This window comes from Ovis aries, chromosome 15, assembly GCF_016772045.2.
Source record: "Ovis aries strain OAR_USU_Benz2616 breed Rambouillet chromosome 15, ARS-UI_Ramb_v3.0, whole genome shotgun sequence".
Classification (NCBI taxonomy): domain Eukaryota; kingdom Metazoa; phylum Chordata; class Mammalia; order Artiodactyla; family Bovidae; genus Ovis; species Ovis aries.
The window spans coordinates 49,760,579-49,787,719 of record NC_056068.1 but is presented as its reverse complement, the minus strand read 5'-3'; the positions used below and the strand labels follow the sequence as shown (position 1 = coordinate 49,787,719).

The following is a 27,141-nucleotide window of genomic DNA, read 5'->3' as shown; positions in this document are numbered from 1 at the left end:
TCACCAATATCTTTGAGATATTGCTATGCCTCACAATAACCTTGGGATCACCTTGACGGCAATAAGGAACCAATGAAAGGTTTTACAGTGGAGATGCTACACGAGATTTCATAAAAATTAGTTTGCCTAGCGCAAAGCTGAAGGTTCTACACCGGACTTGTGAATCATGTCTCACCTATGCTTACTCCCCACGTTCGGTCACCAAGTCCTGTCCATTCTATCTCCCCAAGGCCTTACGGCTGACCCTGCTTCGGCCACCACCCACTTGATAATTCTGAAAGCAAACGGATCATAGCCTTGTCCCGCTCAAACTCTGCCAAGGCTTGCTCCCATTTCTATCAGGATAAAATACAAAGGCCCTTCCTTGGCATAGCAAGGCTCTCTCCCAACCGGACTCAGGCCCACCTAAGAAGGGCCCTGGGGCTCCCGGCCTCCGTCTACGTATCTCTAGCTAGAGCCCACCTCAGACGACAGTCTTGGGTTATCATAGCGTAACAACCGTCAAGACAAGAAAAAGTGGATGGTTGGAGTTTTGCTATTTCCAAACACTCGAGAGGCGGGGCAAGACCTGGCGGGCTGAGCCCCGGATTCCGCTGTGCCCATATCCAACATGGCGGGGGGATATCTGCGTTCCAGCCAGGGGCGTTCACTCCCAACGCTGCCGTAGGAGAGGCGCCATCTCTTCGGCCCTGCCCACACTCAACATGGCGGCTGCGGGGCCAGGCCGACTCTGCTACGCTAGCCCTTGCCCACCGGCCGCGGCGCTGGCTGCGTCACATGACGTCACTGGAGCCTGGTCGCGCCGCTTTTGCGTCGCGGCTGGCGGGCGCGGGAAGCGGATTCGGATTGCCTTCCTCTGCTCTGTGGAGGAAAGTGCTCTCTGGTCCTAATTCCAGGGCCTGCACACGAGCAAACCTTCGAGCCTGACCCTCCGTGCTCGGCCACCTTCTTGATCGCACCGGAGCCTCAGAGCTGCAGTCTCGTGTCGCATCCCTCAGCGCCTCAGTTACTAGCTGCGATGCATGTGATCAAGCGAGGTGAGAGGCCGGGGAGGGGGCGGCGGGTGAGGGACGCGGGCCGCCGCCGCCTTGCAGTTAGCCGCGCCCGCCGGCTTCTGCCGCTTCCCGCGCTACCGGCAGCGGTTTCCCGCCCTATCAGTCGTTCGGCCTCCTGCCCTTTCGTCAGTCTGTCCCCAACAGACTGAGCTTCAATCTGCGCCCCTCGACTCTGTCATCCAGCCGCATTGCTAAAGAGTAGTCACACCTTTCCTTAGCGAGTTGTAAATGTGTGCGCCCAGCACTTTGCAGGCGGTACTTTAGTCCTCTCCGTGAGCCCCTGAGGTAGGGGTTATTAGCTCCGTTTCGCGCAGAGAGAGGCTTCCGGACAGCACGGTCACCCAGTTAGATGCTGGTGATGCCGGATTTCGAACCCGTATCCAGCAACAGTGTTATTGTTGTTGGTCACAACAATAAAAAAAAAAGCTGGTCACCTGTCCTAGCCTAGGCCCCGGGGAAGCTAGGTAATCAGGGGCTCTGCATTCTACACGGGCGCCTACCAGCTTCCTGATCTCTTTTTGTGCGGTGAAAAAGTCAGTCTCAGACACAGACATCTCCACAGAGTTGTCGCTCCTTGTTTCCGTTGTTGGAAGAGTAGTCCCAGAGGAGTTTGGGATCGGGACTAGTTGGCTTTACCTTTGATAGGAAGAGATACGGAATTAGAGTAAGGTGGCCAAGACATCTTCTGACAGGGCGGGGGCCAGGAAGAGCCAAGGACTTGTGTTCTTCCTCGACACATTTTCCATTAGACTTGCTGAGGACTTCCTTTGTGTCAGTCCTTTGCATACGTTTAACAGGGAACCATATGGGACAGATAGGAACAAGTTTTGAGTCTACTCAATATGCCTCTGTTAAAGCATTAAAGTTATTGCAAAATTGTAGGCACTTAGTAAATACTGGTTGACTGACTGACTGGTCCACTAGGTTGTGAGTGTTTCAAAGATGGGGACTTTATGCCCAAATTTATTACTGAACCTGCCCGTGAATAGATGCTCCAAAAGTGGGTGAGATAATTATTAGGTTGGTGCAGAAGTAATTGCAGTTTTACATTTTTGAACTTTGCTGTTTGGTATTGGAATACATTCTTAAGTAAATGTGGTTGTGTTATACATCACTTTAATGCATATTTCTCACTTTGTGCTTTTTTTGCTGAGGATTATTTGCTGTTTATATTTATTTTAGACTGTAGAAATGATGTTAGACAAAAAGTAAATTTGAGCGATTTTTTTGAGTTCAAACTGTGTTGTAAAGCAGCAAAGACAGATTGCAACATCAACAACACATTTGGCCCAGGAACTGCTAATGAATGTACAGTGCAGTGGTGGTTATAGAAGTTTTTCAGAGAGCCTTGAAGATGAGTGTAGTGACCAGCCATTGGAAGTTGGTGACATTTGAGAGCCATCATCGAAGCTGATCCTCTTAGACAACCACTCAAGAAGTTGCTGAAGAACTCAAAGTTGACCATTCTGTGGTCCTTTGGCATTTGAAGCACACTGAAAAAGTATAAAAGCTTGATAAGTGGATGCCTCATGAGATGACTGAAAATTAAAAAAAATAATTTGAAGTGTCATCTTCTCTTATTCTACGCAACAATGACCATTTCTCAATTGAACTGTGAAATGTGATGAAAAGTGGATTTTATACGGCAACTGGTGATGACCAGCTCAGTGGTTGAACAGAGAAGAAGCTCCAAAGCCAAACTTGCACCAGAAAATGGTCATGGTCACTATTGGGTGATCTGCTGCTGATCTGGTGCACTATAGCTTTCTGAATCTTGGTGAAACCATTACATCTGAGAAGTATGCTCAGCAAATCAATGAGATGCACTACAGCTGGCATTGGTCAACAGCGTGGGCCCAATTCTTCTCCACTACAATGCCCGACTGCACGTCACACAACCAACACTTCAGAAGTTGAATGAATTGGGCTACGAAGCTTTGCCTCGTCCACCATTTTTACCTGACCTCTCGCCAACTGACTACCACTTCTTAAAACATCTTGACAGCTTTTTTCAGGCAAAATGCTTCCATAGCCTGAGGAGGCAGAAAATGCTTTCCAAGAGTTAGTCGAATCCTGAAGCACAGATTTTTATACTACAGGAATAAAGGAACTTATTTCTAATTAGCAAAAATGTGTTGATTGTAATGGTTCCTATTTTGATTAATAAAGATGTGTTTGAGCCTAGTTATAATGATTTAAAATTTACAGTCTGAAACTTCAATTACTTTTGTACCAAACTAATACTTTAAAATATAGAATATGATGAGTGTTGTAAGTAGGAAGGTAGTTGATTTGGTTGTAACTAGGTCGTTTACAGCCTAGAGATAGAGTTATGGCCCTTCTTGTCATCAGTATCTTTGAAACATTGTTCTCTACATTTCTCTAATCTCCCATCTTAGCTGTTGAGACCAAAGACCGAAACACATAATGCACTTTTGTTGGTTGATTCCTGTGAGAGGGGACAATTCCGTTTTTTTAAATCTTTAGAAAAAGATGGAAGGATGAGAAGCTCTTAAGATACATCTGTAACAGATGAATCAAAAACTTGTCATAAATCTCTGGAGTGGGTAACACCTCTGTGTTGCATTTTTAACCTTTTGGGTCCACTTTCAAATACTGTGGTTTTAAAAAGTACCACCTACAACAAAAGGCAGATCTTATTTTGTTTCTCATTCCCTCAGAGAACATAATTTGATCCAGATGGTTTGCTGCTAGACTGCCAGTAACATTCAGCAAGGCTTGTTCATCTACAAAGTTGTACTTAGATTAATTTTATTTTTGATCTTTAATTTGTTTAGAGTATTCTCTCCTCCCCTTATTTTTGGGATGATAGTATAGAAGCAGACTAATACATGCAATTTTTGCTAATCGTAGTATAATTATTCAGTAGGGCAACTGCAATAAACTTAAAATACTTACTGAATGTAGTAATGTCTTGCCAAGCACCATGAGGTAAATATCAGAGGGAGAAGGCATCTCCATCTTCCATGATCTTAGGGCCATTAGGGATATAGGAATAATCTATATGAAAAGCGTTAGATTACAGAGGGGAATAGTAGATGAATTTTTCTTATCTGCTATCTTGTTATTCTTGGTGGGACAGCATCATATTGCTCAAGGAGGTTAAGATTAAAAGTTGAGAACCATTGGAATAAATGAAATGTGCTTTGGAATTCAGTATAGTGTTTTCAAAACTTTGGGTTGTAACCCACAGTAAAAATTATTTTCCATTATGACTGAGTACACACATGTATATGTAAGTATTTACGTAAAACTGAAACAAAGTTTGCAAAACAATGCTTTCTAAAGCATCTATATGCACTCTGATAATCTCTTCTATTCTAGATCTTCTCTCTCCCGCACCACCCTTCCTCTCCCTCTTCCTTCCCATCCTTTCTCATTCCCTTAACAGCCCACTGTATTATTTTACAGATCTGTGTGGCTACTGTGCTTGGCACTGAGGTTATTGTGGTGAGTAGACAGAAATAGTTTTGGCTTTCAAAGATCTTACAATCAATTGAGAAAAATAGACAAAAACATTAAGATAAGATGATCAGTATTCTAATATGTAAAATACAGGCTACAGCAGCCCATTCATTCAATTATTCAGAAAGTATTTACAGTCTTTCCCCCGTATCCATGGGGCATTTGGTTCTAGGATCTGTTGTAGATACCAAAATCTGAGTATGCTCAACTCTCATGGTCATCCCTCCGTCTCTGTGGATTCTTCATGAGCAAATTCCAGATCAGCATCCAGGGTTGAAACCAGCCACAGATCATATACTGTTCATGGATGTGGAACGCGTGGATTCAGAGGACTGACTATATTCAGCAACTCTTTTATGCTGGGAACTGTGTTCAGATCAGATCAGTCGCTCAGTCGTGTCCAACTCTTTGCGACCCCATGAATCACAGCACTCCAGGCCTCCCTGTTCATCACCATTTCCCGGAGTTCACTCAGACTCACGTCCATCGAGTCCGTGATGCCATGCAGCCATCTCATCCTCGGTCATCCCCTTCTCCTCCTGCCCCCAATCCCTCCCAGCATCAGAGTCTTTTCCAGTGAGTCAACTCTTCGCATGAGGTGGCCAAAGTACTGGAGTTTCAGCTTTAGCATCATTCCTTCCAAAGAAATCCCAGGGTTGATCTCCTTCAGAATGGACTGGTTGGATCTTGCAGTCCAAGGGACTCTCAAGAGTCTTCTCCAACACCACAGTTCAAAATCATCAATTCTTTGGCGCTCAGCCTTCTTCACAGTCCAACTCTCACATCCATACATGACCACAGGAAAAACCAGAGCCTTGATTAGCCGGACCTTAGTCCACAAAGTAATGTCTCTGCTTTTGAATAGGAACTGTGTTAGGTACTATGGATTCAGCAGTGAACAAAACAAGCTAAATTCCTTTTCTCATTGGAGTTTGCATTCTGGTGTGAGTGACAGTAGTTAAATGTATACAAGAAACAAGTAAGAATGAGTTAATTCCAGATAGTGGTTTGTGAGATGGTGGTGGTAAAACAGGGTAATGTGATAAAGATGAATGAAAAGGTAACCTTGGATTGGATCCTCAGGTAGGGAGGTGACATTTGAGCCGAGCTCTGAATAATACTAAGAGCCAACTGTGTGAAGATATGTGAGCTGAACTTTGTAGGTAGAGGGAATAGAAAGTTAATATCTTGCAGAAGAGGCATATACTTGGTCTTGCAGTATTAGCAAAGTCTTCCTGAAGAGAGGAATTTAAAAAGACAGCTTATACCCAAGAGGAAATCAAACAATTAGTGTTCAAGAGGATTTCACAGAAGGAAGAGGGCAATGTGAGTTACAGTGTTTGGGACAGGTTTCATGGATGTGATGAGAGTTGGAGAGTGAGTAGGAGTTAGATGAATGGAAAGGCGGAAAAAAGATTTCTGGACAGAGTCAAGGCTATGGTTTTTCCAGTGGTCATGTTTGGATGTGAGAGTTGGACTGTGAAGAAGGCTGAGCGCCAAATAATTGATGCTTTTGAACTGTGGTATTGGAGAAGACTCTTGAGAGTCCCTTGGACTGCAAGGAGATCCAACCAGTCCATTCTGAAGGAGATTGGCCCAGGGATTTCTTTGGAAGGAATGATGCTAAAGCTGAAACTCCAGTACTTTGGCCACCTCATGCGAAGAGTTGACTCATTGGAAAAGACTCTGATGCTGGGAGGGATTGGGGGCAGGAGGAGAAGGGGACGACCGAGGATGAGATGGCTGGATGGCATCACTGACTTGATGGACTTGAGTCTGAGTGAACTCTGGGAGTTGGTGATGAACAGGGAGGCCTGGCGTGTTGCGATTCATGGGGTCGCAAAGTCGGACATGACTGAGCGACTGAACTGAACTGAAGGTATAATCAGTTATATGGATGTAGGAATGAGAGGCCTTATTGGGATATAGGATATTTTACAAGGATCAGTAGAAGAGATGTGGGACCAAATTAAGGAAATCCTTGTTTGAGAGAAGAGGATAATGTAAGCAGGGATTAGTGATATGATGAAATCAGTTTATGGGTTGAAAAAAAATGACCAAGTGAAATGATAGGCTAGAGAACAGTGGATCACTGATTCTTTAGCCCTTTAGTATCCCTCCTCTTCCCAGTGTGAATTTAGAGAGTTGCTTTTGTATTTTTTGTCAGTTTCCTGATTAATTTGACAGCTGCAGATTTTCAGCTGCCTTGTCACCTATCTGCCTAACCAGTTAGTAGAGCATTAAGGGCTCAGTCCTGATGTGTGCCAGCTAATTTATTCCAGAGTTAAACAATGCATATGTGAGTCTAGTTAGAAAAGGAGATCACAATAGTAATCAGAAAGAGAAGGGCTATCTTAGTTAATGTGTTAGTGTTTAAGAAAAACTAATTTATTTTATTGATGATGGGTTACTAGCAGTATCTTATTGTTCATTATTCTTTATCAAACATTTGAGAAAGTCCTTGGGCCAGCCGGACTTTTCGTTAGGAAGAAGGAAGAGCTATAGAATATAAGTCCAAATCATGAAAGGACTAACTATATAAGGTCCATATGTATGTGCTTCCATATCCCCAAAATAAAAAATAAGAGGTTGCCTCTGGAAGATTGTTTTGAGTTATAAGTAGAAAGAAGCACTTTACATGGTATGAAGTAAATTCAAATCATTAATTACTCTAGGAGAGTACATAAGCCATATTTATCATGAAAGTGTTAGGATGGAGACAGGTTTATAAATCATTTAGCATTCAGTAGTTATTTGAGTATCTGCTATGTGCTAAGCCTTGAGCTTTGGTCTGGGCACTGGGGAATAAATACATTGATAAATCACAACAAAATCTTTTTCCTTTTGGAAATTATATTCTAGTGAAAGAGTCATACAATAAACAAATACATAGGTAAAATAGAGAGCATGTCAGATGATCAGAAGTGCTCTGGAGAAAAATAAAGCATAGAAGGAGGGTAAGAGGGGCAAGGTTGTGTTTGGGGCATTGCAATTTAAAATAGAGTGATTGGGGAAGCCTTATTGAGAAGTTGACATTGAGCAAAGATCTAAGGTATATATAGTAAGCAGTCAAGGTTGCCAGGGTCATGTGGGAGAGTAGGAGGTGACATGGGGGAGGGGCCTCACAGGACTGGTTATATAGGATTCTGTGGACTATTGTAATGATTTTGACTTTGATTCTGAAACAGATGATAAACCACTCTTGGGAGGGCAGTAATGACATGGTTTTGACTTAAGTTTTAAAGAATAATTATGCCTGTCATTTGGGACAAGGGTGGGGGGAGACAGATCATTTGGGAAATTTATTGCAAGAATCCATCTGATATGTAATGTAGGGGAAGACTCAATATAGCATCTCTCCTTTTTGAAGATGAAAAAATAATCTCTCAATGAATCTCCTGGGGGTCTGAGTCATTTATTTACGAATAGCGTTTTGTTTTGGTCGGTTGAGAAAGTTTACATGCTGATTAGGTTTGATTCTTTGGCATTGCTATCTTAGTAAGTGCTAATACGAATTGTATGGTTTGATTCTGTAGATGGCCGCCAGGAACGAGTTATGTTCGACAAAATTACATCCCGAATCCAGAAGCTTTGTTATGGACTCAATATGGACTTTGTTGATCCTGTAAGTAAATAGGATTTACATCTTGCACTGCTTGTTTCGCGTGATTCCATTTACTTGCCTCTTACCTCTTCCCCTTCACTCTCTTGCTATATATACATATTTTGGTTTGGTATTCTCTTACAGGCTTGGATGTAAATGTGAATTTATTGTTTAAAACTTTTTTTTATTCTGGGAATTCCTTGGCGATCCAGTGATTAGGACTGTGGGCTTTCACTGCTGTGGCCTGGGTTCAGTCCCTAAGCCATGTGGCATGGCAAAAACACAAAACAGAAAGACAATAAGCAAACAAAAAACTCACTTTTTTCCCTAAGTTTTGGTCTGTGCTGTGAATTTTGACTTCTCAGAGAACTGTAAAGCTGAGGAAAGAGGAAAACTTGACATTAACATTTCAGTTAGGGGCTTCCTTGAGTAAATTATTTTATTCATAAGTGCAAAAATCTGTAGTAAAACTTGTTTGAAATTGTGGTCATTTGGGTAGAAATTGGTTTGAAATTTGCTTTTTTTGTTATCCATATGGAAAGGATACATTAAAGTGATACAGAGTTCACAGCAACCTTTAAATTCAGGAGAGCCATAAGCAAGTTGCTCTGCTTTCCTCCTCAGCTCCTATAACTCCTCTACTCTAGACCTGCAGCATCCCTTATCTAGCCTGCTGTCCACAGTGGTCTCTAAAGTGGCCTCCAGGTCTCCCTCACCTTGCCATCTTCCAATCCATATTCCACGTGACTTTCAAAATGATCTTACTAAATAGAGTCTCTAATCTTTTTCTTAAAACCCATATTGCCCCATCCTTGTTTAGATATTTCATCTATATTACTACCTTGAATAGTCATTGGGAGGAGTGATGCTGACACTGAAGTTCCAATACTTTGACCACTTGATTTGAAGAGCTGACTCATTGGAAAAGACCCTGATTCTAGGAAAGATTGAGGGCAGGAGGAGATGGGGGTAACAAATGATGAGATTGTTGGATGGCGTCACTGACTAAATGAACATGAGTTTGAGCAAACTCTGGGAGATGGTGAAGGACAGTGAAGTCTGGCATGCTGCAGTTCATGGGGTCGCAAAGAGTCAGATATGACTTAGTGACTGAACAGTAACATCTGTATTACTGTAGCACTTGCACTGGCCTCATAGCATTAACCACCTAGTATAGAATTTAACTATATGTTCCTGTCCTCCCCCAGAGTCGTTGGGGAGGCCTGTATCTTGTTCTTGCGATATCCGCAACGCTTAACACATACATAATTAGATGCTTGATAAATATTGAATGGACCAAATGGTCGAAAGAAAATAATTTTATACAGCTTTAAGATATATTAGGCTTCCTTGGTGGCTCAGACGGTAAAGCGTCTGCCCGCAGTGCGGCAGACCCAGGTTCGATCCCTGGGTTGGGAAGATCCCTTGGAGAAGGAAATGGCAACCCACTCCAGTACTCTTGCCTGGAAAATTCCATGGACTGAGAGGCTCCTCAGAGCCTGGTAGGCTACAGTTCATGGGGTCGCAAAGAGTCAGACACGACTGAGTGACTTCACTTCACTTTTAAGATATATTTATTATCATTTCCCTTTTACATTTAGAATACTACATTTCCCTTTTACATTTAGAATATTAGAGTTGGAACAAACCTGAGAGATCATCTTATTTTGTCTCCCTTGTTTTATAGATAAGAAAGGTTCAAAGAGAAGGGAGGTGACTTGTACAAATGAGTGAGAGTGTAGGAAGAAGAATATTGGTATCTTGACTCCTAGGTGTTCTGTTGCCACTTGCGTACATTTCAGAGTGCAAGGGGGCTGGAGCCCGCATGAGCGTTCTAGGGTAGATGAACAAATCTGCATGTTTTAAATATGGAGTGGTTATTAGCACATGGATGTTGTTTTATTCTGAGTTCTGATTACTTGCCTTGTAGCACCAGGAAGTGTTTAGAAGACTTCACTACTCTTTTACTGAACATGACTTACCTGCTGAGAAGAAAGTGATTAGGAGAAACTTGAGTTTAGGTCTAACACATAATTGGGATAAATTTTAAACTAGTAATTACACTTTTTTTCGAGAGGGGTATGCTTTGCTCAACTAGGAAAAGGCATTCATTTTCTGTTGGATTGATCTTTTTTTTTTTCCTTTGCGGCCACACAGCTTGTGCAACCTTAGTTCCCATCAGGGATTGAACCCCTGCAGTGGAAGCTCAGAGTCCCAACCACTGGACATTCAGGGAATTCCCTAATCTGTTTTTTTGTTTTTTGTTTTTAAAGATTCAGTAAATACATACATATATACAACTTAGATTGGTGTGCTGCAGTCCATGGGGTTGCAAAGAGTTGGACACAACTGGACGACTGAACAGCAGCAACATACAACTTATAATTTGTCTTTCTTGACTTGGACATTGTGTATTTTAAAAAGGGGTGCCTCTTACAGTAGGGTCTTGAAAACAGTGAAATGTAGTGAGGTTGAATGAGAGATCGAGCCAGAAGACTTAGACATTAAAAACCTTGGGCAAGTCCCAGTAACCTGGTTCTTCATGTAAAGTGGTCATAATTATAATACCCATCTCACAGGTAATTGTGAAATGTCAGAGAAGATTATGAAAGTTGAGATATTTTGTGACGTGTTAAAGAAGTGAAGTGAAGTGAAAGAAAAGTGAAGTGGTGTCCAACTCTTTACAACACCATGGACTGTAGGCCACCAGGCTCCTCTGTCCATGGAATTCTCTAGGCAAGAATACTGGAATCGGTTGCCATGCCTTTCTCCAGGGGATCTTCCTGACCCAGGGATGGAACTTGCATTGCAGGCAGATTCTTTACTGTCTGGGCTACTAGGGAAGCCATTCACACCCGGGAGGTGTTAAAGAGTAGCCATGATATTATCTAACAGCTCAGTCCCAATTCTAACTTACACTTTGATCTCCTTTCACTAGACTGATTAAATTTGTTTCCTTTCCTGTACTTGTCCTTAGGAATAATTGGGGGGAAAATAGGTAAGTATATGGCCTGAACCATAATTACATACAGAAAATTTGAATGAAAGATGGGAAAATACTTATAGAAAAATTGGTCTGTTTTCAGCTCTTTCCTTATGTGTCTGTTAATCTTTGTAAAGCTCTACTTAGATTTTAAAACTAACTTCCTTCTTTTCTTCACTCCTTCCTCCCTTGCCCACTCCCTGCCTCTCTCCCCTCTCTTCTCCACCCTACCCCACTTTCCTTCCTTCTTTCTTTGGACGCTTCAGTGTATATGTAATATGCATTTTTTGGCAGCTCTATTCACTTATGACACCTCATTACTAAATTTTTGACAGCATACAATTCTGAAAGATTTTTCATAAAAGGAAATTGTCTTTTATTTTGATATTAATTTGATTGTTTTCTTCATTGCTCTTTTAAGGAAGATGTTGGTTCTTGGAAAAGCACAAGTAATTCTTAGCTCTGCTTTTATAGGCTCAGATCACCATGAAAGTAATCCAAGGCTTATACAGTGGGGTCACTACTGTGGAACTGGATACTTTGGCTGCTGAGACAGCCGCAACCTTGACTACTAAGCACCCTGATTATGCCATCCTGGCAGCAAGGATTGCCGTTTCTAACTTGCACAAAGAAACCAAGAAAGTATTCAGTGGTGAGTCTAGAAGAAAAAGAAAGAATTTAGTATTCTCAGAAAATGTATAAGCGTACTAGAATGAAACCTTGAGTATCAAAAGAAAAGTTATATCTTGTTTAAAAAAGCAAACTGTGCAAGTTGGTGGCAGGGGGAGACTAGAACTTCCCGTTTCTCCATGCTGCTCATCTGCTGCATGGAAGGGTCAGATAAACTTTTCTTTATCTTTTTGTTCTCCTATCTTTTTTTTTTTGACGCCCCTCTTTACATGCTTGGTGGTGGCGTGGTTGGAAAAAAAAATTTATTGATAATTCCTAGGTTAAACAGAATGTTACAGTCAGTCTTTTGTCACCATTAGTCATCACTCCCATTTTACAGCTCAGAGAATGTGGGCAAAAGATGATTAAATAATTTGTTAAGTATATAAGAAGTGATATGTAAGAAGTCAGCTGGTAGACTGAGAGTAGAAATCTTTTGGCTCTCAATTCCAGATCTTTTATGTGGGACTTTAAACATTATCTTCCTCTTCAGTAGATTTGTAAAAGTAAAGATATCAGCTCTTCCAAAATTTGATCTATGGATTCAAGTCAAAATGCCAGCTTTGTGTCTGTATTATATGTAAACTCAGAGGGCCAAATATCTGCTATGATGTCTGAAAGAGAGAGAGCTTATTACTCAATGTGCATTTATAGAAGTAAAATCCTTGAGATGATAGATTTTGAATTTTAAGTTGAGTTTCTGTTTTGTTAGGATAAAAGAAAAATTGAGACTATAATTTATGCTTTTCTTTATTTTCACCTAATAAATCCTTAATGGGGTAAGGTGTTAGAATCATCTGGCAGTCTTTTTCAAACTATAAGAGCATATGCTCACTCCAACTCTGGAAAGTTATTTCTTTAAGGGTTTTCTTATTTTACTTATGTAAGTTTCCGTGTATATTTATATAACATGTATTTGTCCATTGAGCACTGTCTTTGCTAGGTAGTAAGGTGAGTTGGGATGAAAAACAGTTGAGAACCACTGTTTTAAATTGTTAACCTGAATATTGAACTTGCTGTTAAGTGATTTTGGTATTTTAATTTTCTGTTGTTTTGTTTTTAGATGTAATGGAAGACCTCTTCAACTATATAAACCCACACAACGGCAAACACTCTCCCATGGTGGCCAAGTCAACATTGGATATTGTTTTGGCAAATAAAGATGTATGTGTAATGCTTTTCTGGTGAAAAATTTTTTATAGGTTTTTTTTAAGGCAATGAACACATTTTAAAAAATTTAAACACTATGATAAGTGATAGAGGTAAAAAGTAATTCTCATTCTCTGAATCCTAGTTTTCTTGTCTAGAAAGAGTAGCACTTTGTCATTTTAAAATGTTATTTTTCCAGAATTGTTCTATAACACATAGTGTGTGTACATTTATTTTTCCTTTTAGTGGTAATGTACTGTGCATACTATTCTAATATTTTTTCACTTACAGGTATATCTTAGAGATAGTTCTTTATTAGCATTTATGAATTTACCTTATTCTTTTTAACACCTGCATAGCATTCCATCCTATAGCCATATCATCATTATATATATATGTAAGAATTGCTCTAGTGATGAATATTTGTTTTCCATTTATCACTGCAGTCGCTATTCTCATATGGTAGTGAGTTGCTCATAGATGAGTATATTGGTGAGGTAAATCCCTTAAGTGGAATTGCTGAGGCAAAAGTATGTGCATTCAAAATTTTGGTAGACATTGCCAAACTGACTTCCAAAAAGGTTGCTCAGATAAAATTTTGGAAGATCTTCTTGCTCAGCAACTTAAAAATTATCCATTTGTGTTTCAATTCCTTTCTTAACTACATCCCAGAGGATAGAGGGAAAGATGGGTAGATCCAACCAGCCCTTTTACACACAGAATTTATTTGCCATGCATATCTGCACAGATTAGAAATCAGTTTTAACTGTAGTTAATAGATGGCTATCCCTAAATATGTATCTGATGTTAAAGAGACTGAGAGAAAACTGAGTGAGTTGTTTGTGTATCTTGTGTATAATCTTGAAGACAGGTGAGAAACAAAAATAAATGACATCAAAAATCTGTATCTAAAATAGAAATTTTGATAATCAAGTATCTCAGTTCTCCATTAATCATGCAAAGCCCCTACCTGCCTTTGGCAACAAAGATGCCCTTAAAAGTTTAAGAGGGAGTTTTGTATAGATTTTTCTAGTCCTTGGGCATGGATCCTTTTATGGAAACACTGATAGTATTTTGAAAAATTGGCTCTATGTTCCTCTATCCAAAATGATAATTAGTACCTAATTGCTTTGTTTCCTTTAAATGGCTTTATAGCCTATAAAAGCTCTGTAACAATGGCCAGTTCTGCATTAAAACATCACTGTCATAGCAACATTTTGTTTAAAACCTATTAAAGGACTATGGATTTGATTAGCCTTAGAATTAATGTAATTGTTTATCATATATTGCTATGTGCAGTTTAAAATGGAAAATAAATATATGTATTAGTATTTATATGGCTCCAATACTTTTGGATTAATAGCTAATCTAAAAACATGTTTTAGGATGATAATATAGTCCCTTTTATGCTCATATTCTTTCCCTTTTTAGAGATACTGTAAGCACAATAGGGAAAGTCACATTTATGTTTTTACTTATGTACAACTTATATGTTTTCTTCTAGTCTTTTAATGTATGTTTTTAAACCTAGTTAGGATACTCAATTTATATAATTTTTTTCCTTAATATTAGGTATGGATTTCTGTTCTACAACGATAATACTTAGTGTTATCTCTTGTATCCTGTATCAATTTTAGTTCTGAAATCAGGGCTGAAAGGTAACAAATTTTGTGAAAATAAGTCTAATTATCTTAATTATGGATTTTTTTGCTTTTGTTTTTTTAAACCTTCACCAGCGCCTGAATTCTGCAATTATCTATGATCGAGATTTCTCTTATAATTACTTTGGCTTTAAGGTAAATAATAGGTTTCAAATAAGTGGGGGTTCCTTCTTCAATTAGGAAATGCAGGTTTTTGTTTATATTTTAGTGATATAATTATAAAGGTAGTAATTTGTTGGGAGTTGGGATGGTCCTGAGGGATTAGTGGGGTTAGGGTAGTGGTGATTGAATTAAGGAAAGATAGCTTATTCATTTGCAGTTTTCAAATTTTCCAAATACTATTTCTGGATACCTGTGGAGTTACGCAGGTAATTTGCCAGAATGATTCAATATTATTCTGTTTATGTAACAACTATTTATTGAATTCCTGCTATGTGCTAAGTGATTTTCTAGGTACTTTTTTGTTAATAAACAGTGTTATGTCATGATTGAAAATGTGAATGCTGATGTCAGACCACCTAGGTTCAAATCACTGCTTCATTTCTTATTAGCGAGGTACTTAATCCTTTTGTCCTTCAGTTTTCTCATCTTTAGAATGGGGATAATAATAAAATTTCAATATCAAATGCTCTTGAAGTTTAAGTGACTGTGTGTATGTCGCTTTGATCAGTACCTAGCCTGTTATAAGCGTTTTATAAATGTTAATGATATGAACCATTATGATATAGGGAATACCACAACTTCTGCTATTAACATTATACATATTAATGTAGCGTTGGCTTTTTCCAGAAATTTTCAGGCATTCTTTTCCGAAAAAATAGTCAATGGATAATGTTCTAAGTTAAAGATAGTAAATCTAAATATGATTTTTCGGTTATTTAAAATTATTTTAAAAACTGAGTAGATTTAAATAGTTGCATATTGTGAATGATATATCTACTACGTCTTTAAAAACTATGGAAGTTTTTCGGTTGTTTTGCTTTTTCTAGACATTGGAGCGATCCTATTTGTTGAAGATCAATGGGAAGGGTGAGACATGAATGTGTTTGTGTGTTACATTTTCTGTTCATTGTATTGAAAATAGAACTTTAAGCTGTTTGTCTTAACATTTCCATTTAAACTCTAAGTAACACTTTAAACTTTAGGTTTAGTTTATGAATAACCTTGCTGCTTATTGGCATAAAAATTTTTTAATTGTCTTTTGTTGTTGCTTTTTTTAGACTCAAGTACATATCTCAGCCTAGTTTTCATGTGAAAAATTTCTCTTGTTTTTAGTGGCTGAAAGACCACAACACATGTTGATGAGGGTATCTGTGGGGATTCACAAAGAAGATATTGATGCTGCTATTGAAACCTACAACCTTCTTTCTGAGAAGTGGTTTACCCATGCCTCTCCCACTCTCTTCAATGCTGGTACCAACCGCCCACAACTTTCTAGGTATGTGTCATCTACCTGAAGAAACTAGACAGTTCATCACATAAAAATTAATTTGATAAACATTTGATCATTAAATGAGATTTACTTTCTGGAAAACTCTCTTATTGCATTGTGGTAAACAAATTGATGAGAAACAAATGCCAGTAGTGAAATTTTAAGCTTGTTTCTGGTGATGGTTGTACAACTCTGTAAATATACTAAAACCTATTCGTTGTACACTTTAAATGGGAAATTGTATGGCATGTGAATTATATCTCAATAAAGTATTTTCTGATAATAATTAGAGGATTCTAGTAGTAGTCTATATGAGAGAGTATGGTATTTTGGGCTAGGGAAGTGGAAGTAGAAATTGAGAGAAGTAGATTGATTTAAGAGATTTAGGTGGTAAAATTGACAGAATTGGTGATTTGAATGAGTCAAGAGTGGTTCCTGAGTTTATGGGTAAAGTTACAAGATTTATTATGGTATCATTTTCTGAGAAAGGAAAGACTGGAACAGAATCCAGTAATTTATTTTTTTTTTTTAAAAAGCTAATACAAAAAGCTAATACACCCTAAGCAGGTTGGGTTATCCCAGGAATTCAAGGATATGCTAACATCAAAAAGTGTATTAATGTAATTCATTGCCCTAACATTTTATATCATTTAGTACTTTCATAAAAAAATAGCAAAATAGATGCAGAAAATAACTTCCTTTCTTTGGTAAAAGCTATCCACTAAAAATGATCTGTTAGACCTCTGTTTTTAGCATTGTAGTGGAGGCCTGAGCCAGCATTTTAATTGTAAGATAAGAAAAAAAATGATTGGAAATGAGGGAATGAAACTAATGATTCCTCAAGAGCATCTACAGACAAGTCATTAGAAGTAAAAGGATTTCAGCAGAATGTGTGTGTGTGTGTACATTAATTGCTCAGTTGTGTCCAACTCTTTGCAACCCCATGGACCATAGCCTGCCAGGCTCATCTGTCCATGGAATTCTCCAGGCAAGAATACTGGATTGGGTAGCCATTCCCTTCTCCAGGGAATCTTCCCGACCCAGTGATCAAACCTGGGTCTCCTGCATTACAGGCAGATTCTTTATCATCGGAGACACCAGGGAAGCCCTGTAAATTCAACATAGATTAATTAATTGAATTTTTGTACTTTAGCTGTTAGAAGATTTAAGGAGCTTCCCATGACTCAGTAGTAGAGAATTCGCCTGCCAATGCAGAGGACGTGGGTTCAATCCCTGTGTTGGGAAGATCTCTTGAAGAAGGATATGGCAACCCATTCTAGTGTTCTTGCTTGTGAAATCCCATGGACAGAGGAGCCTGGTGGGCTACAGTCCATGGGGTTGTAAAAGAGTTGTACATAGCAACTAAAAAACAAAACCAAAAAAAGAAGATTTAAATTTTAAAATGTGTAATACTGGAAGGTACTCAGGAATAAATCTAAGGAAAGGTGTATAAGGCTTTTAAGGAAAAAATTCTAAAACGTAATTGAAGGACGTTATAAAACAAATCGACAGTGATCATATATTCATAAATGGATTTAATGTTATAACAATGTCAGTTTTTCCCAAATTAATCTACAGATTCAGTGTAATTCCAGTCAGAATTTCAACATGCTGATTCTAAAATTTATATGGAGGAGCAAATGGCTAAGAATAATCTAGTGCTGCTCAAATACACCAGATCCTAATCGCTGAAATTTATAAATGTTACCTTATAAGGAAAAACAGTCTTCAGGTATGATTAATCACAAATAATGCTTTTAATTATTTAGCTTCTTAGAGTATCCATAAAACAGAAACTGACAAATCCATGTTATTATTTAGTCAGATAGTTGTTTCTGACTCTTTTGCAAATCCATGGACTGTGGGCCACCAAGCTTCTCTGTCCATGGTATTTTCCAGGCAAGCATATTGGAGTGGGTTGTCATTTTCCCCCTCCAAGAAAGATCTTGACATAGGAAGATTATCCCAAATTATTCAGGTGGGCCCTGAATCTAATAAAAAATATCCTTATAAGACAGAGGCTAAGGGAAATATAAGACATACAGAAGAAAAGAAGGCAGTGTGTAGATAGACAGAAATTGGAGTGAGGTAGCTATAAGCAGAGGAGCCCAGAAGCTAGCTCCTCTAGGAATGTTCTCCACTAGAGCCTCTGGAGGAATGTTCTTGATTTTGATCCAGTGAAATTGATGCTGAGCTTCTTACCTCCTAAACTGTGAGAGAATTAATTTCTATTTTAAGCCACCAAGTTAGTGGCATTTGTTAGGGTAGCCATAAGAAATTAATATAAATAGCAAGATAGTTTTGACGAAAAAGACCTGCTAGATTCAAGACTACTATAAAGCTATGTTTATCTATCCTAGAGTAAATACCCTACTTTGTGGATTATATGAAAACTTGATGAATAACAGATGTCATTGCATTTCATTGGGAAAACTGCTAGGAAAATCGGCTATCCTACAGGGAAATGTATAATTAGATTTCCTTTCTTCATGTCATATATAGAGATAAATTCAAGAGAAAAATATAAATATGAAAGTAAAATCTTTTAGAAGAACATGTAGAGAAAATAAATATTTTTCTTCCCAGCTTTTTAATATGAATTTCAAACATTCAGAAAAATTTGGAGAAAAGGAATGAACTCTACTCATACACCCACTTACGCCTAGATTTTAAAAATTACTGATATTTTATCATATGCATGTATTTTTTATTTTTGTCTTTAAATATAAATTTATTTATTTTAATCGGAGGTTAATTACTTTACAGTATTATATTGGTTTTGCCATATATCAACATGAGTCTGCCACAGGTATACACAATGCATGATGTTTTTGTCTTTAAAATTAAAAATATTTTTGGCTAAGTCATTTGAGAGTGAGTTGCAGATGCCATAACTATCAACCTACATCTTGATAGAATATATATGACCTCAGAAGAGTGAAATGTTTCTTAAAGTAGATATAATAAGCAAACAACATAAAGGAAAAATTGGCTACATTAAAATTTTAAACTTCGGCAAATCAAATACAGTGAAAAAGGTTTCAGATGGTGAGAGGAAACTTGCAATGTATGTTAACTGTTGAAAGATTATAAGAAAAAGACACAAACCAAATAGAAACATGGGCTAATTTGTAGAAGAAACTGATTGGCTGATAAACACATGAGATGATGATAAACTTTGCTTTTAATTAAGAAAGTAAAAGTTATGATCATAATGAGATATTTCATACCCAACAGATTGATACAAGTTAAAAGGCTGATGAACTAAGTATTGGTAAGCATGTGGGCATGGTCATGCATTGATTGATATAATATACTTACCCATTTACTTTGGAGACTCTTTAGTAAAGTGGAACACATGCATATCTTTTGACTCAGAAATTCCTTTCCTAGGTTTACACCCTATAGACAATCCGTAGATATAAACGCAAGGAGATAGGTTTAAAAACTTCCACAGGAGCATTGTTTAGAATAGCAAACAAGTTGGAAATAATCTAAAAGTCCACCAGCAGACAAATGGACAAATATATTGGTATATTCATACAATGGAATACCTTATGGCAATGAAAATAAACTAGTCCTATATGTATGAGTAGGAATGACTCTCTAAAACAATACTGAGTTAAATAAAAGCGGGTTGCAGAACAATAGTATGAAACCAGAAATTTTTAAAAAATGTGGAACATATGTAAATGCTAAAGGAACGTAGAAAGCATGGAAACAGCATATATTTGTTATATATATATATATAATATTAGGTTATATTTGTAGTATCATCTTAAGGCAGATGGTAAGTACAAAGTATATGTTATAAATTCTCTATTATTTCTGAATGTCTGAATATTCAATAGAAAAAGTCAAAAGATAAAGTCTATTTGTTTGGATGAATATTAAAGTTGGTAAAAGGAATCATTGGTAGAATAAGGGTCCTGGAGTGGGAGGATGAGATCCAAATCACAGGTAGAAGGATTGTCTTCAAAAAGACTGTAAGGGAGCTAAATTTTGATGGACATATCAAATTTGGTTCATTATTGGATTGGTGGATTTTTTTTCATAAATGTTTAATTTTTCTTGGCTTGAAAAGATGTTAAATATGCTTAGGAATTTACATCAGAAAATGTTATAATGGACATTTGTAATCTGGTGAATAGGTAAGCTAATATTTTTACCTATCCCTAAGACTTTCATGTAGGCTCAGTATCTAGGGTAGATGGCAAGATGCTTTTAAGACAATGTATGCTGATATGTTTCATTGTGTCATATCCAGTGAAAGTTTTGGTTCTTTTTCCTTCTAAAAACATCAAAAAAATTTTTTTTCCTTCTAAAAAAGTATTAGTAAGTTTTAGATCATTTATTTGCCTAACTTACTCTCTCTGAATTACATAGTCGTTTTTTTACTCTCCTTCATTTCCTTGCTTGAATTGTGACTCTTTCCCCCTGTAGCTGTTTCCTTCTGAGTATGAAAGATGATAGCATTGAAGGCATTTATGATACTCTAAAGCAGTGTGCATTGATTTCCAAGTCTGCTGGTGGAATTGGTGTTGCTGTGAGTTGTATTCGAGCTACTGGAAGCTACATTGCTGGGGTAAGCTTCTGTTGTGTGGCTAAAAATATGTGGGTTAGAGGGATTCAATTCCATGAACAACCAGGGTTGTGGTTGAGAGAGCATTTGTGGGAGTGTGGGAGACCTGGATCTCTATTAATTACTAGCTGGCTGTGCAACTTAGAATGAGTGATTTCACTACTTCTATCTTATTAGAGGTTGACTAGAGGGGCTCTAGGGTCCTTTTTCCCACTCCAGTATTCTTGCCTGGAAAATCCCATGGACAGAGGAACCTGGTAGGCTGCAGTCCATGGGGTCGCTAAGAGTCGGGCAGGACTGAGCGACTTCACTTTCACTTTTCACTTTCATGCATTGGAGAAGGAAATGGCAACCCACTCCAGTATTCTTGCCTGGAGAATATCAGGGACAGAGCAGCCTCGTGGGCTGCCATCTGTGGGATCACACAGAGTCAAACACAACTGAAGCGACTTAGCAGCAGCAGCAGGGTCCTTTTTAGCTCAGATTTTGGAATTCTGATTTACTTTAGCAATAATAATATTAATAGCTTTTATTATTCATTGCTTTAGTTCAGTTCAGTTGCTCAGTTGTGTCCGACTCTTTGTGACCCCATCAATTGCAGCACGCCAATGGCACCCCACTCCAGCACTCTTGCCTGAAAAATCCCATGGATGGAGGAGCCTGGTGGGCTACAGTCCATGGGGTCCCTAAGAGTCGGACACGAGTGAGCGACTTCACTTTTCACTTTCATGCATTGGAGAAGGAAATGGCAACCCACTTCAGTATTCTTGCCTGGAGAACCCCAGGGACTGGGGAGCCTGGTGGGCTGCCATCTATGGGGTCGCACGGAGTCGGACACGACTGAAGCGACTTAGCAGCAGCAGCAGCAGCAGCAGGCCTCCCTGTCCATCACCAACTCCTGGAGTTCACTCAAACTCACTTCCATCGAGTCGGTGATGCCATCCAGCCATCTAATCCTCTGTCGTCCCCTTCTCCTCCTGCCCCCAATCCCTCCCAGCATCAGAGTCTTTTCCAATGAGTCAACTCTTCGCATGAGGTGGCCAAAGTACTGGAGTTTTAGCTTTAGCATCATTCCTTCCAAAGAACACCCAGGACTGATCTCCTTTAGAATAGACTGGTTGGATCTCCTTGCAGTCCAAGGGACTCTCAAGAGTCTTCTTCAACACCACAGTTCAAAAGCATCAATTCTTCGGATTCATTGCTTATACTATATGCTAAATGTTATAAAAGTTTTATGTGAATTGCTACAACCTTATGAGATAGACATTACAAACACAGTAAACTTTACTCCTTACGGTAACTTTGTGAGTATAGCCACTATTGTCTTCATTTTACAAGTGAGGAAGCTGAAGCTTACAAAGTTAAATTACTTCCAGAGATTAGTCATTTAATGTGTGATGGAGCCAAGATTCAAGCTTAATCATTAATACTATATGAGGTAAATTTCAGCTGTTTTAGTTCACTGTTCACTGGGAGTCAAGATCATGGTTTTGGGTGGAATCTTAAAAATAACGCAAATGGATGTGTATGCATGACAGAAACAGACTCACAGATAAAGAAGACAAACTTGTGGTTACCAAATGGTCAGGGAAGCAGGGAGTGACAAATTAGGGATATGGCATTAACTAATATATAAACTACTATATATAAAATATTTAAGCAAGGATATACTGTGTAGAATAGAGAATTATCCCATTATATTATAATAATGTATAATGGAGTATAATATGCTGAAATCACATTCAGTATAAAATACTGAATCACTATACTCTATACCTGAAACTAATAACAATATTGTAAATCAACCATACTTCAATTTAAAAAAGAAAAGAATAAAAGGTAATGATTTTGAGTAAGACCTGGATTTAAATCCTGTCTCTACTAATTACTAGTAGTGTGGCCTAGTACAAGTTATTTTACTTCTCTGAGTTTGTTTCCTCCTCTATAAGGTGAAGAAAATATCTCACCCTATAGAAAGAGAGTCCAGAAGAAAACCATTCTGTTATATGGTGTCCATTATCTTTCTAGGCTGCTTAAAGGCTTGCCTTGGGTTAGAATGATTATTTTAAAAATTTGATAGGTATCTCATCGTAATTTTAGAATGTATTTATTAGAGGATCTCCCTTTGCCTATTGTCTTGATTTATCCATTGCATATAATTCTTATTATAAATCACTTTGAATTCTTTTGGGAAAAATATACTATAGTAGGGTTTTTACTCTACCCAAAGTATTTCATTATATGATGACCTTTTGGAAGTATGGGGGTTTAAATTCAACTATCCTGATTTTGGATTTTTGACTTATAGTTGTTTCTCATCGCAAGCTAGAGATGCCATGAAATAATGTTGTACATATTTGTAATTTATTCCATAGTTTTATTTTATGTTGGGCATTATGTTTTCAAAGCAGAGGTAGAGATGGGGAGCAGATGAAGCTGGACTGGGAGAGAGTAATTTGCTTGCTGTTGAGCCATCTTCTTCTTTTCCTTGCTGACCCCTTCTCACTCCTCCAGATGCATTTACCCTGTTTCTTTTCCAGACTAACGGCAATTCCAATGGTCTTGTACCGATGCTGAGAGTATATAACAACACAGCTCGATACGTGGATCAAGGTGGAAACAAGGTATGCTTTGTGAGTGAAAGTCCTAGAAATCAGAACTGAAAATCTCATATAAGCTAATAATAAGATAGCTCACTGTGTATGTTTCTAACAACTCTGTTTTTTTCTACTTTTATGATCAATTTAATGTGTAATACTTTTCACTTATTTTAAAGTATAGACACTTGAATTATACAGTTTGATGATTTATATACTTGTGTAATCATACCAGTCAAGCCATAGAACATTGCCACACCAATGTGTTTCCTTGTGTACCTTTGTATTAATCATCCATCACTCCTACACATACATACTTTATCCTTGGCTCCAGGCAGCCAGTGATCTAGTCAGCTTTCTTACAAGACAGTTTATTTGCAAAGAATTTCTAAAGTAGTGACTCATATTGATACCTTGGAGGGAGGGCATGGCAACCCACTCCAGCATTCTTGCCTGGAGAATCCCCATAGACATAGGAGCCTGGCAGGCTATAGTCCGTGGGCTTGCAAAGAGTTGGACACATCTGAGCGATTAAGCACATATTGATACCTAATCTTGAAAAGGGGTTATAATATTTTTTCTAGGTTTTTATTAAAAAAAAAAAAGACAAAAAGCAAAACTTGGCCTGTTTTATAGAGGGAAAATAGAGAGTATTGGGCCATTTTCCCAATGTTATCAGCAGGATACTTTGCAGCCATCTAGCCTATCTAATGGAATCTCTGCAGACCTTGATAAGACGTACCACCTTTTTGTGATCTTTAATAAAAGCACAACTTACTGTCAAAGCAATTTTTTGGGCTTTACGTACACGTCACAGAGTGTAAAGTGAGCTGCATGACAGCTGAAGAGGAAGCTTCATCTCTAGTTCACTGTGTCACTTTGCATAAATTAGTCTGTCTTGTTCTACATTTTCTTTGTGTTAATTGTTCTTTTTTACACCTGGGATTGTAAGACAAATACAACTGCTTTATATTTTTATAGTACTTTAATTTGTATTATCTCATGTAATTCATTAATTGTAGTGAAGATCCAAGAAGATATTATTGAAGTGCTTTGGAAAATATAAAGTTCCTTTATTTCATTCTGAATCTGAAAAGAATGATGACTTATTTACCCTTAGCGGCCTGGGGCATTTGCTATTTACCTGGAACCTTGGCATTTAGACATCTTTGAGTTCCTTGATTTAAAGAAGAACACAGGAAAGGAAGAGCAGCGTGCCAGGGACCTTTTCTTTGCCCTCTGGATTCCAGATCTCTTCATGAAGCGAGTGGAGACTAATCAGGTGAGAGATAGGTACTTGTTAGTAATAACAACTTGATTCATATGAGTTTTCTCCTTAGTCATCTTAAATCATGCTTAGGAAGAATTTACCTAAGGCATGCTGAGCAAGAGATGCCTTTCTTGCCTTCTTAGATTTTTATTTTCTAAAGCAGATGCTCTAAATGCTTTAGGAGTCATGAACAAATAGGCAGAACTAGATGTTTGGACTTGAGCCTAAAAATTATTTCTGAAGCAGAATTTTAAGGCAGTCTATGGAGGCCACCCTTTCCCTTGCAGTATTCCTAATGGATCATTTGTGATTGGTTATTTGAAGTTTCTTATGGTTGGTACTCTTCTTCCTTTGCAGGACTGGTCTTTGATGTGTCCAAATGAGTGTCCTGGTCTGGATGAGGTCTGGGGAGAAGAATTTGAGAAGCTATATGAAAGGTATGGGAAAAATACAAAAGTAATAATGTTTTAACCTTGTTTCTTTTATTTATAGGATGTAAATTTCAAAACTATGTCAATCATTAGCCTAGTTTCTAGGATTCTTCAGAAGCATCTAGAAGAGAATGTGACTAGTAATTTTGTTTTAGTATGTTTTCTTCCTGAATCTTCACCAAAATTTTGGTCTGTCTTTCTTAAAACTTTGGAGGGACTTCCCTGGCTGTCCAGGGGTTAAGACTCCACTCTACCACTGCAGGGGCCACAGATTTGATCCCTGATTGGGGAACTAAGATCCAGCATGCTGTGTGGCATGGCCAAAAAAATTACTCATGACAAACCTACCCCCAGCCCCCTGGCCAGGATGCCCAGGTAGGGGAACACCTCCAATGGCAGTGGCTGAACAGGAAGTACGGAAGGAAGTGAGGAGGGCAGTGAGGGGGTGGGGGGCAATGAGGGCCCTGACAGATGCAGAGGGTGTCTGGAGTACAGACATTGAGCAGAGCTTCCAGGAGGCCACAGCCACTTACCTACCCTGTGGCCAGCGGAAAATCCTATTCAATGGAGTCAAGTTGTATGGTTGTGATAAACTGATTGCCTGCAACATCAGACTGAGAACATGAAAGACCTAAACTTGCAAACAGTCTCTAGTCATGTCCAGGCTTTGGCCCAAGGGAAATCTGGGGAAATCCAGTTGATGCTCAAGGCGCTGAATGTGGACCAGGTTTCCAAGGACAAGGCTTTCCAGACAATGACTACTGTGTCCTTTGTCCACCTCATCTCAGCACCTTCCCTGCAGGCCAGACTGGGTCCCACCAGTCCTCAGGCCCCAGAACCTTTCCATTTTAGGCCGGGGCTTCTGGGCCCTCCTGGAATGTTCCAGATGTGAAGCCATTCTCAAAGTGACTGTTCTCCTTGTCACTGAATCCTCCATCTACTGCTCTGCCAGGGTATGAGCTTCCTAAGCCCTCTTACCCCTTGCTTTGCCCCCACCTGCCACATCACCCCCAGCCTGGTGGGCTTGGGCTCTGGGCACTGCTCAGTCACAGCACCTGTTTGTACACATCAGCCTGCGCTGCCCCAATCCTGGAGTGCCCTGCCTCGAGAGTGTGGACATGTGACAGATCTATGACAAATTCCCTGGAAAAGAAGGGCTATAGGAGCTGTATGACCGTAGGGCCACCCACACTTTCTTCCTGGTCAGGTTCTGGGTGGACCTGACTTGGGGCCCAAGTGGTGAGGAGGTGGGGCTGCCAGCGGCAGCAGTGGCTTCTGTGGAGAGAGCAGCCAGTATGAGAGCCTGGACCACGTGGCCCTCGCCTGTTCTTCAAGGTCTACTCCTTTGGCAAGCAGGTGGTGGAGAAGGTGGAGACGGAACATGCCCTGATGGAGAATGGGAGGTTTGTGTACCACATGTTGCACTCACCCATGTGCAAGCACCTGGTGAATTTTTTCACGAGCTGCGGCAGCTGCTGGAGCGCCATGCGATGAACAGTATCCTGGAGAGCTTCACCATCCTCCAGGTGGTGACAATCAGAGACACCTAGGAACTGCTGCTCTGCACCGCCTACATCTTTGAGGTCTTCACCAGTGAACGGGGTGCCCAGCACCACATTTACCGTCTGGTTAGGGACTGAAGGGGGACCCCAGGAGTGGCTCATCCTCAGAATACCCTCCTCTCAGGAAGGACCTCCAGCTTTCCTCTTACTTGGGGTGGGGCTGCTCCTTAAAAACTGGGTTGTGAGTTGAATGTGCTGGGACTGTGAGGAAAGAATGGATCCTAACGTTGGAACCTCACACAGGTGTCTGAAAGGACAGATCACTCCAGAGCATTAGACATGGGGAACAGAAGTGTGACAACCCTTGGGACACCACTGGTTCTGTCTCTGACAGGCACCCTCCCCGTTTTCTGTTTTGGATGTTTGGGAGGGCCCCAGTTACACACTGGCTTGTCCCTCTCTGTTGTTAAGCGCTCTCCATCTTCCCAATCTGCCTCTCCTTACCACCGGCATCCCAGTAGCCATCCCAGTAGCCCGATAATCGAATATTGAAAGTTAACTCTTTCTGTGCAGGAGCAGACCAGGTAGGCCCTGGAAATATTTCTTTTTTAATATAACAAAAGATAATTATTAAGAAACAGACAAAAATCTTTGGGACATGTAAATAGGTGTTCAAGTTAAATCATATTTTAGTAGATCCTCTAAAAAATTAATACAGAG

General features: G+C 39.2%; 1 protein-coding gene and 1 pseudogene across 1 annotated transcript in view; both read left to right on the top strand.

Moving 5' to 3' along the window:
* The first annotated feature begins 804 nt into the window (after positions 1-804).
* Positions 805-27,141, top strand: part of RRM1 (ribonucleotide reductase catalytic subunit M1) — a 39,099-nt gene continuing 12,762 nt past the window's right edge. Inside the window, exons 1-11 of the mRNA XM_004016269.5 lie at positions 805-1,037; positions 8,078-8,166; positions 11,603-11,780; positions 12,861-12,961; positions 14,683-14,742; positions 15,597-15,636; positions 15,883-16,045; positions 20,483-20,624; positions 23,162-23,245; positions 24,339-24,500; positions 24,846-24,925. Of these exons, the coding sequence (XP_004016318.1) occupies positions 1,019-1,037; positions 8,078-8,166; positions 11,603-11,780; positions 12,861-12,961; positions 14,683-14,742; positions 15,597-15,636; positions 15,883-16,045; positions 20,483-20,624; positions 23,162-23,245; positions 24,339-24,500; positions 24,846-24,925 (1,118 nt within the window). The 5' untranslated portion in view covers positions 805-1,018. The remainder of the gene's footprint in view (positions 1,038-8,077; positions 8,167-11,602; positions 11,781-12,860; positions 12,962-14,682; positions 14,743-15,596; positions 15,637-15,882; positions 16,046-20,482; positions 20,625-23,161; positions 23,246-24,338; positions 24,501-24,845; positions 24,926-27,141) is intronic.
* On the top strand, positions 24,973-27,069 carry LOC105602404 (transcriptional enhancer factor TEF-4-like; annotated as a pseudogene).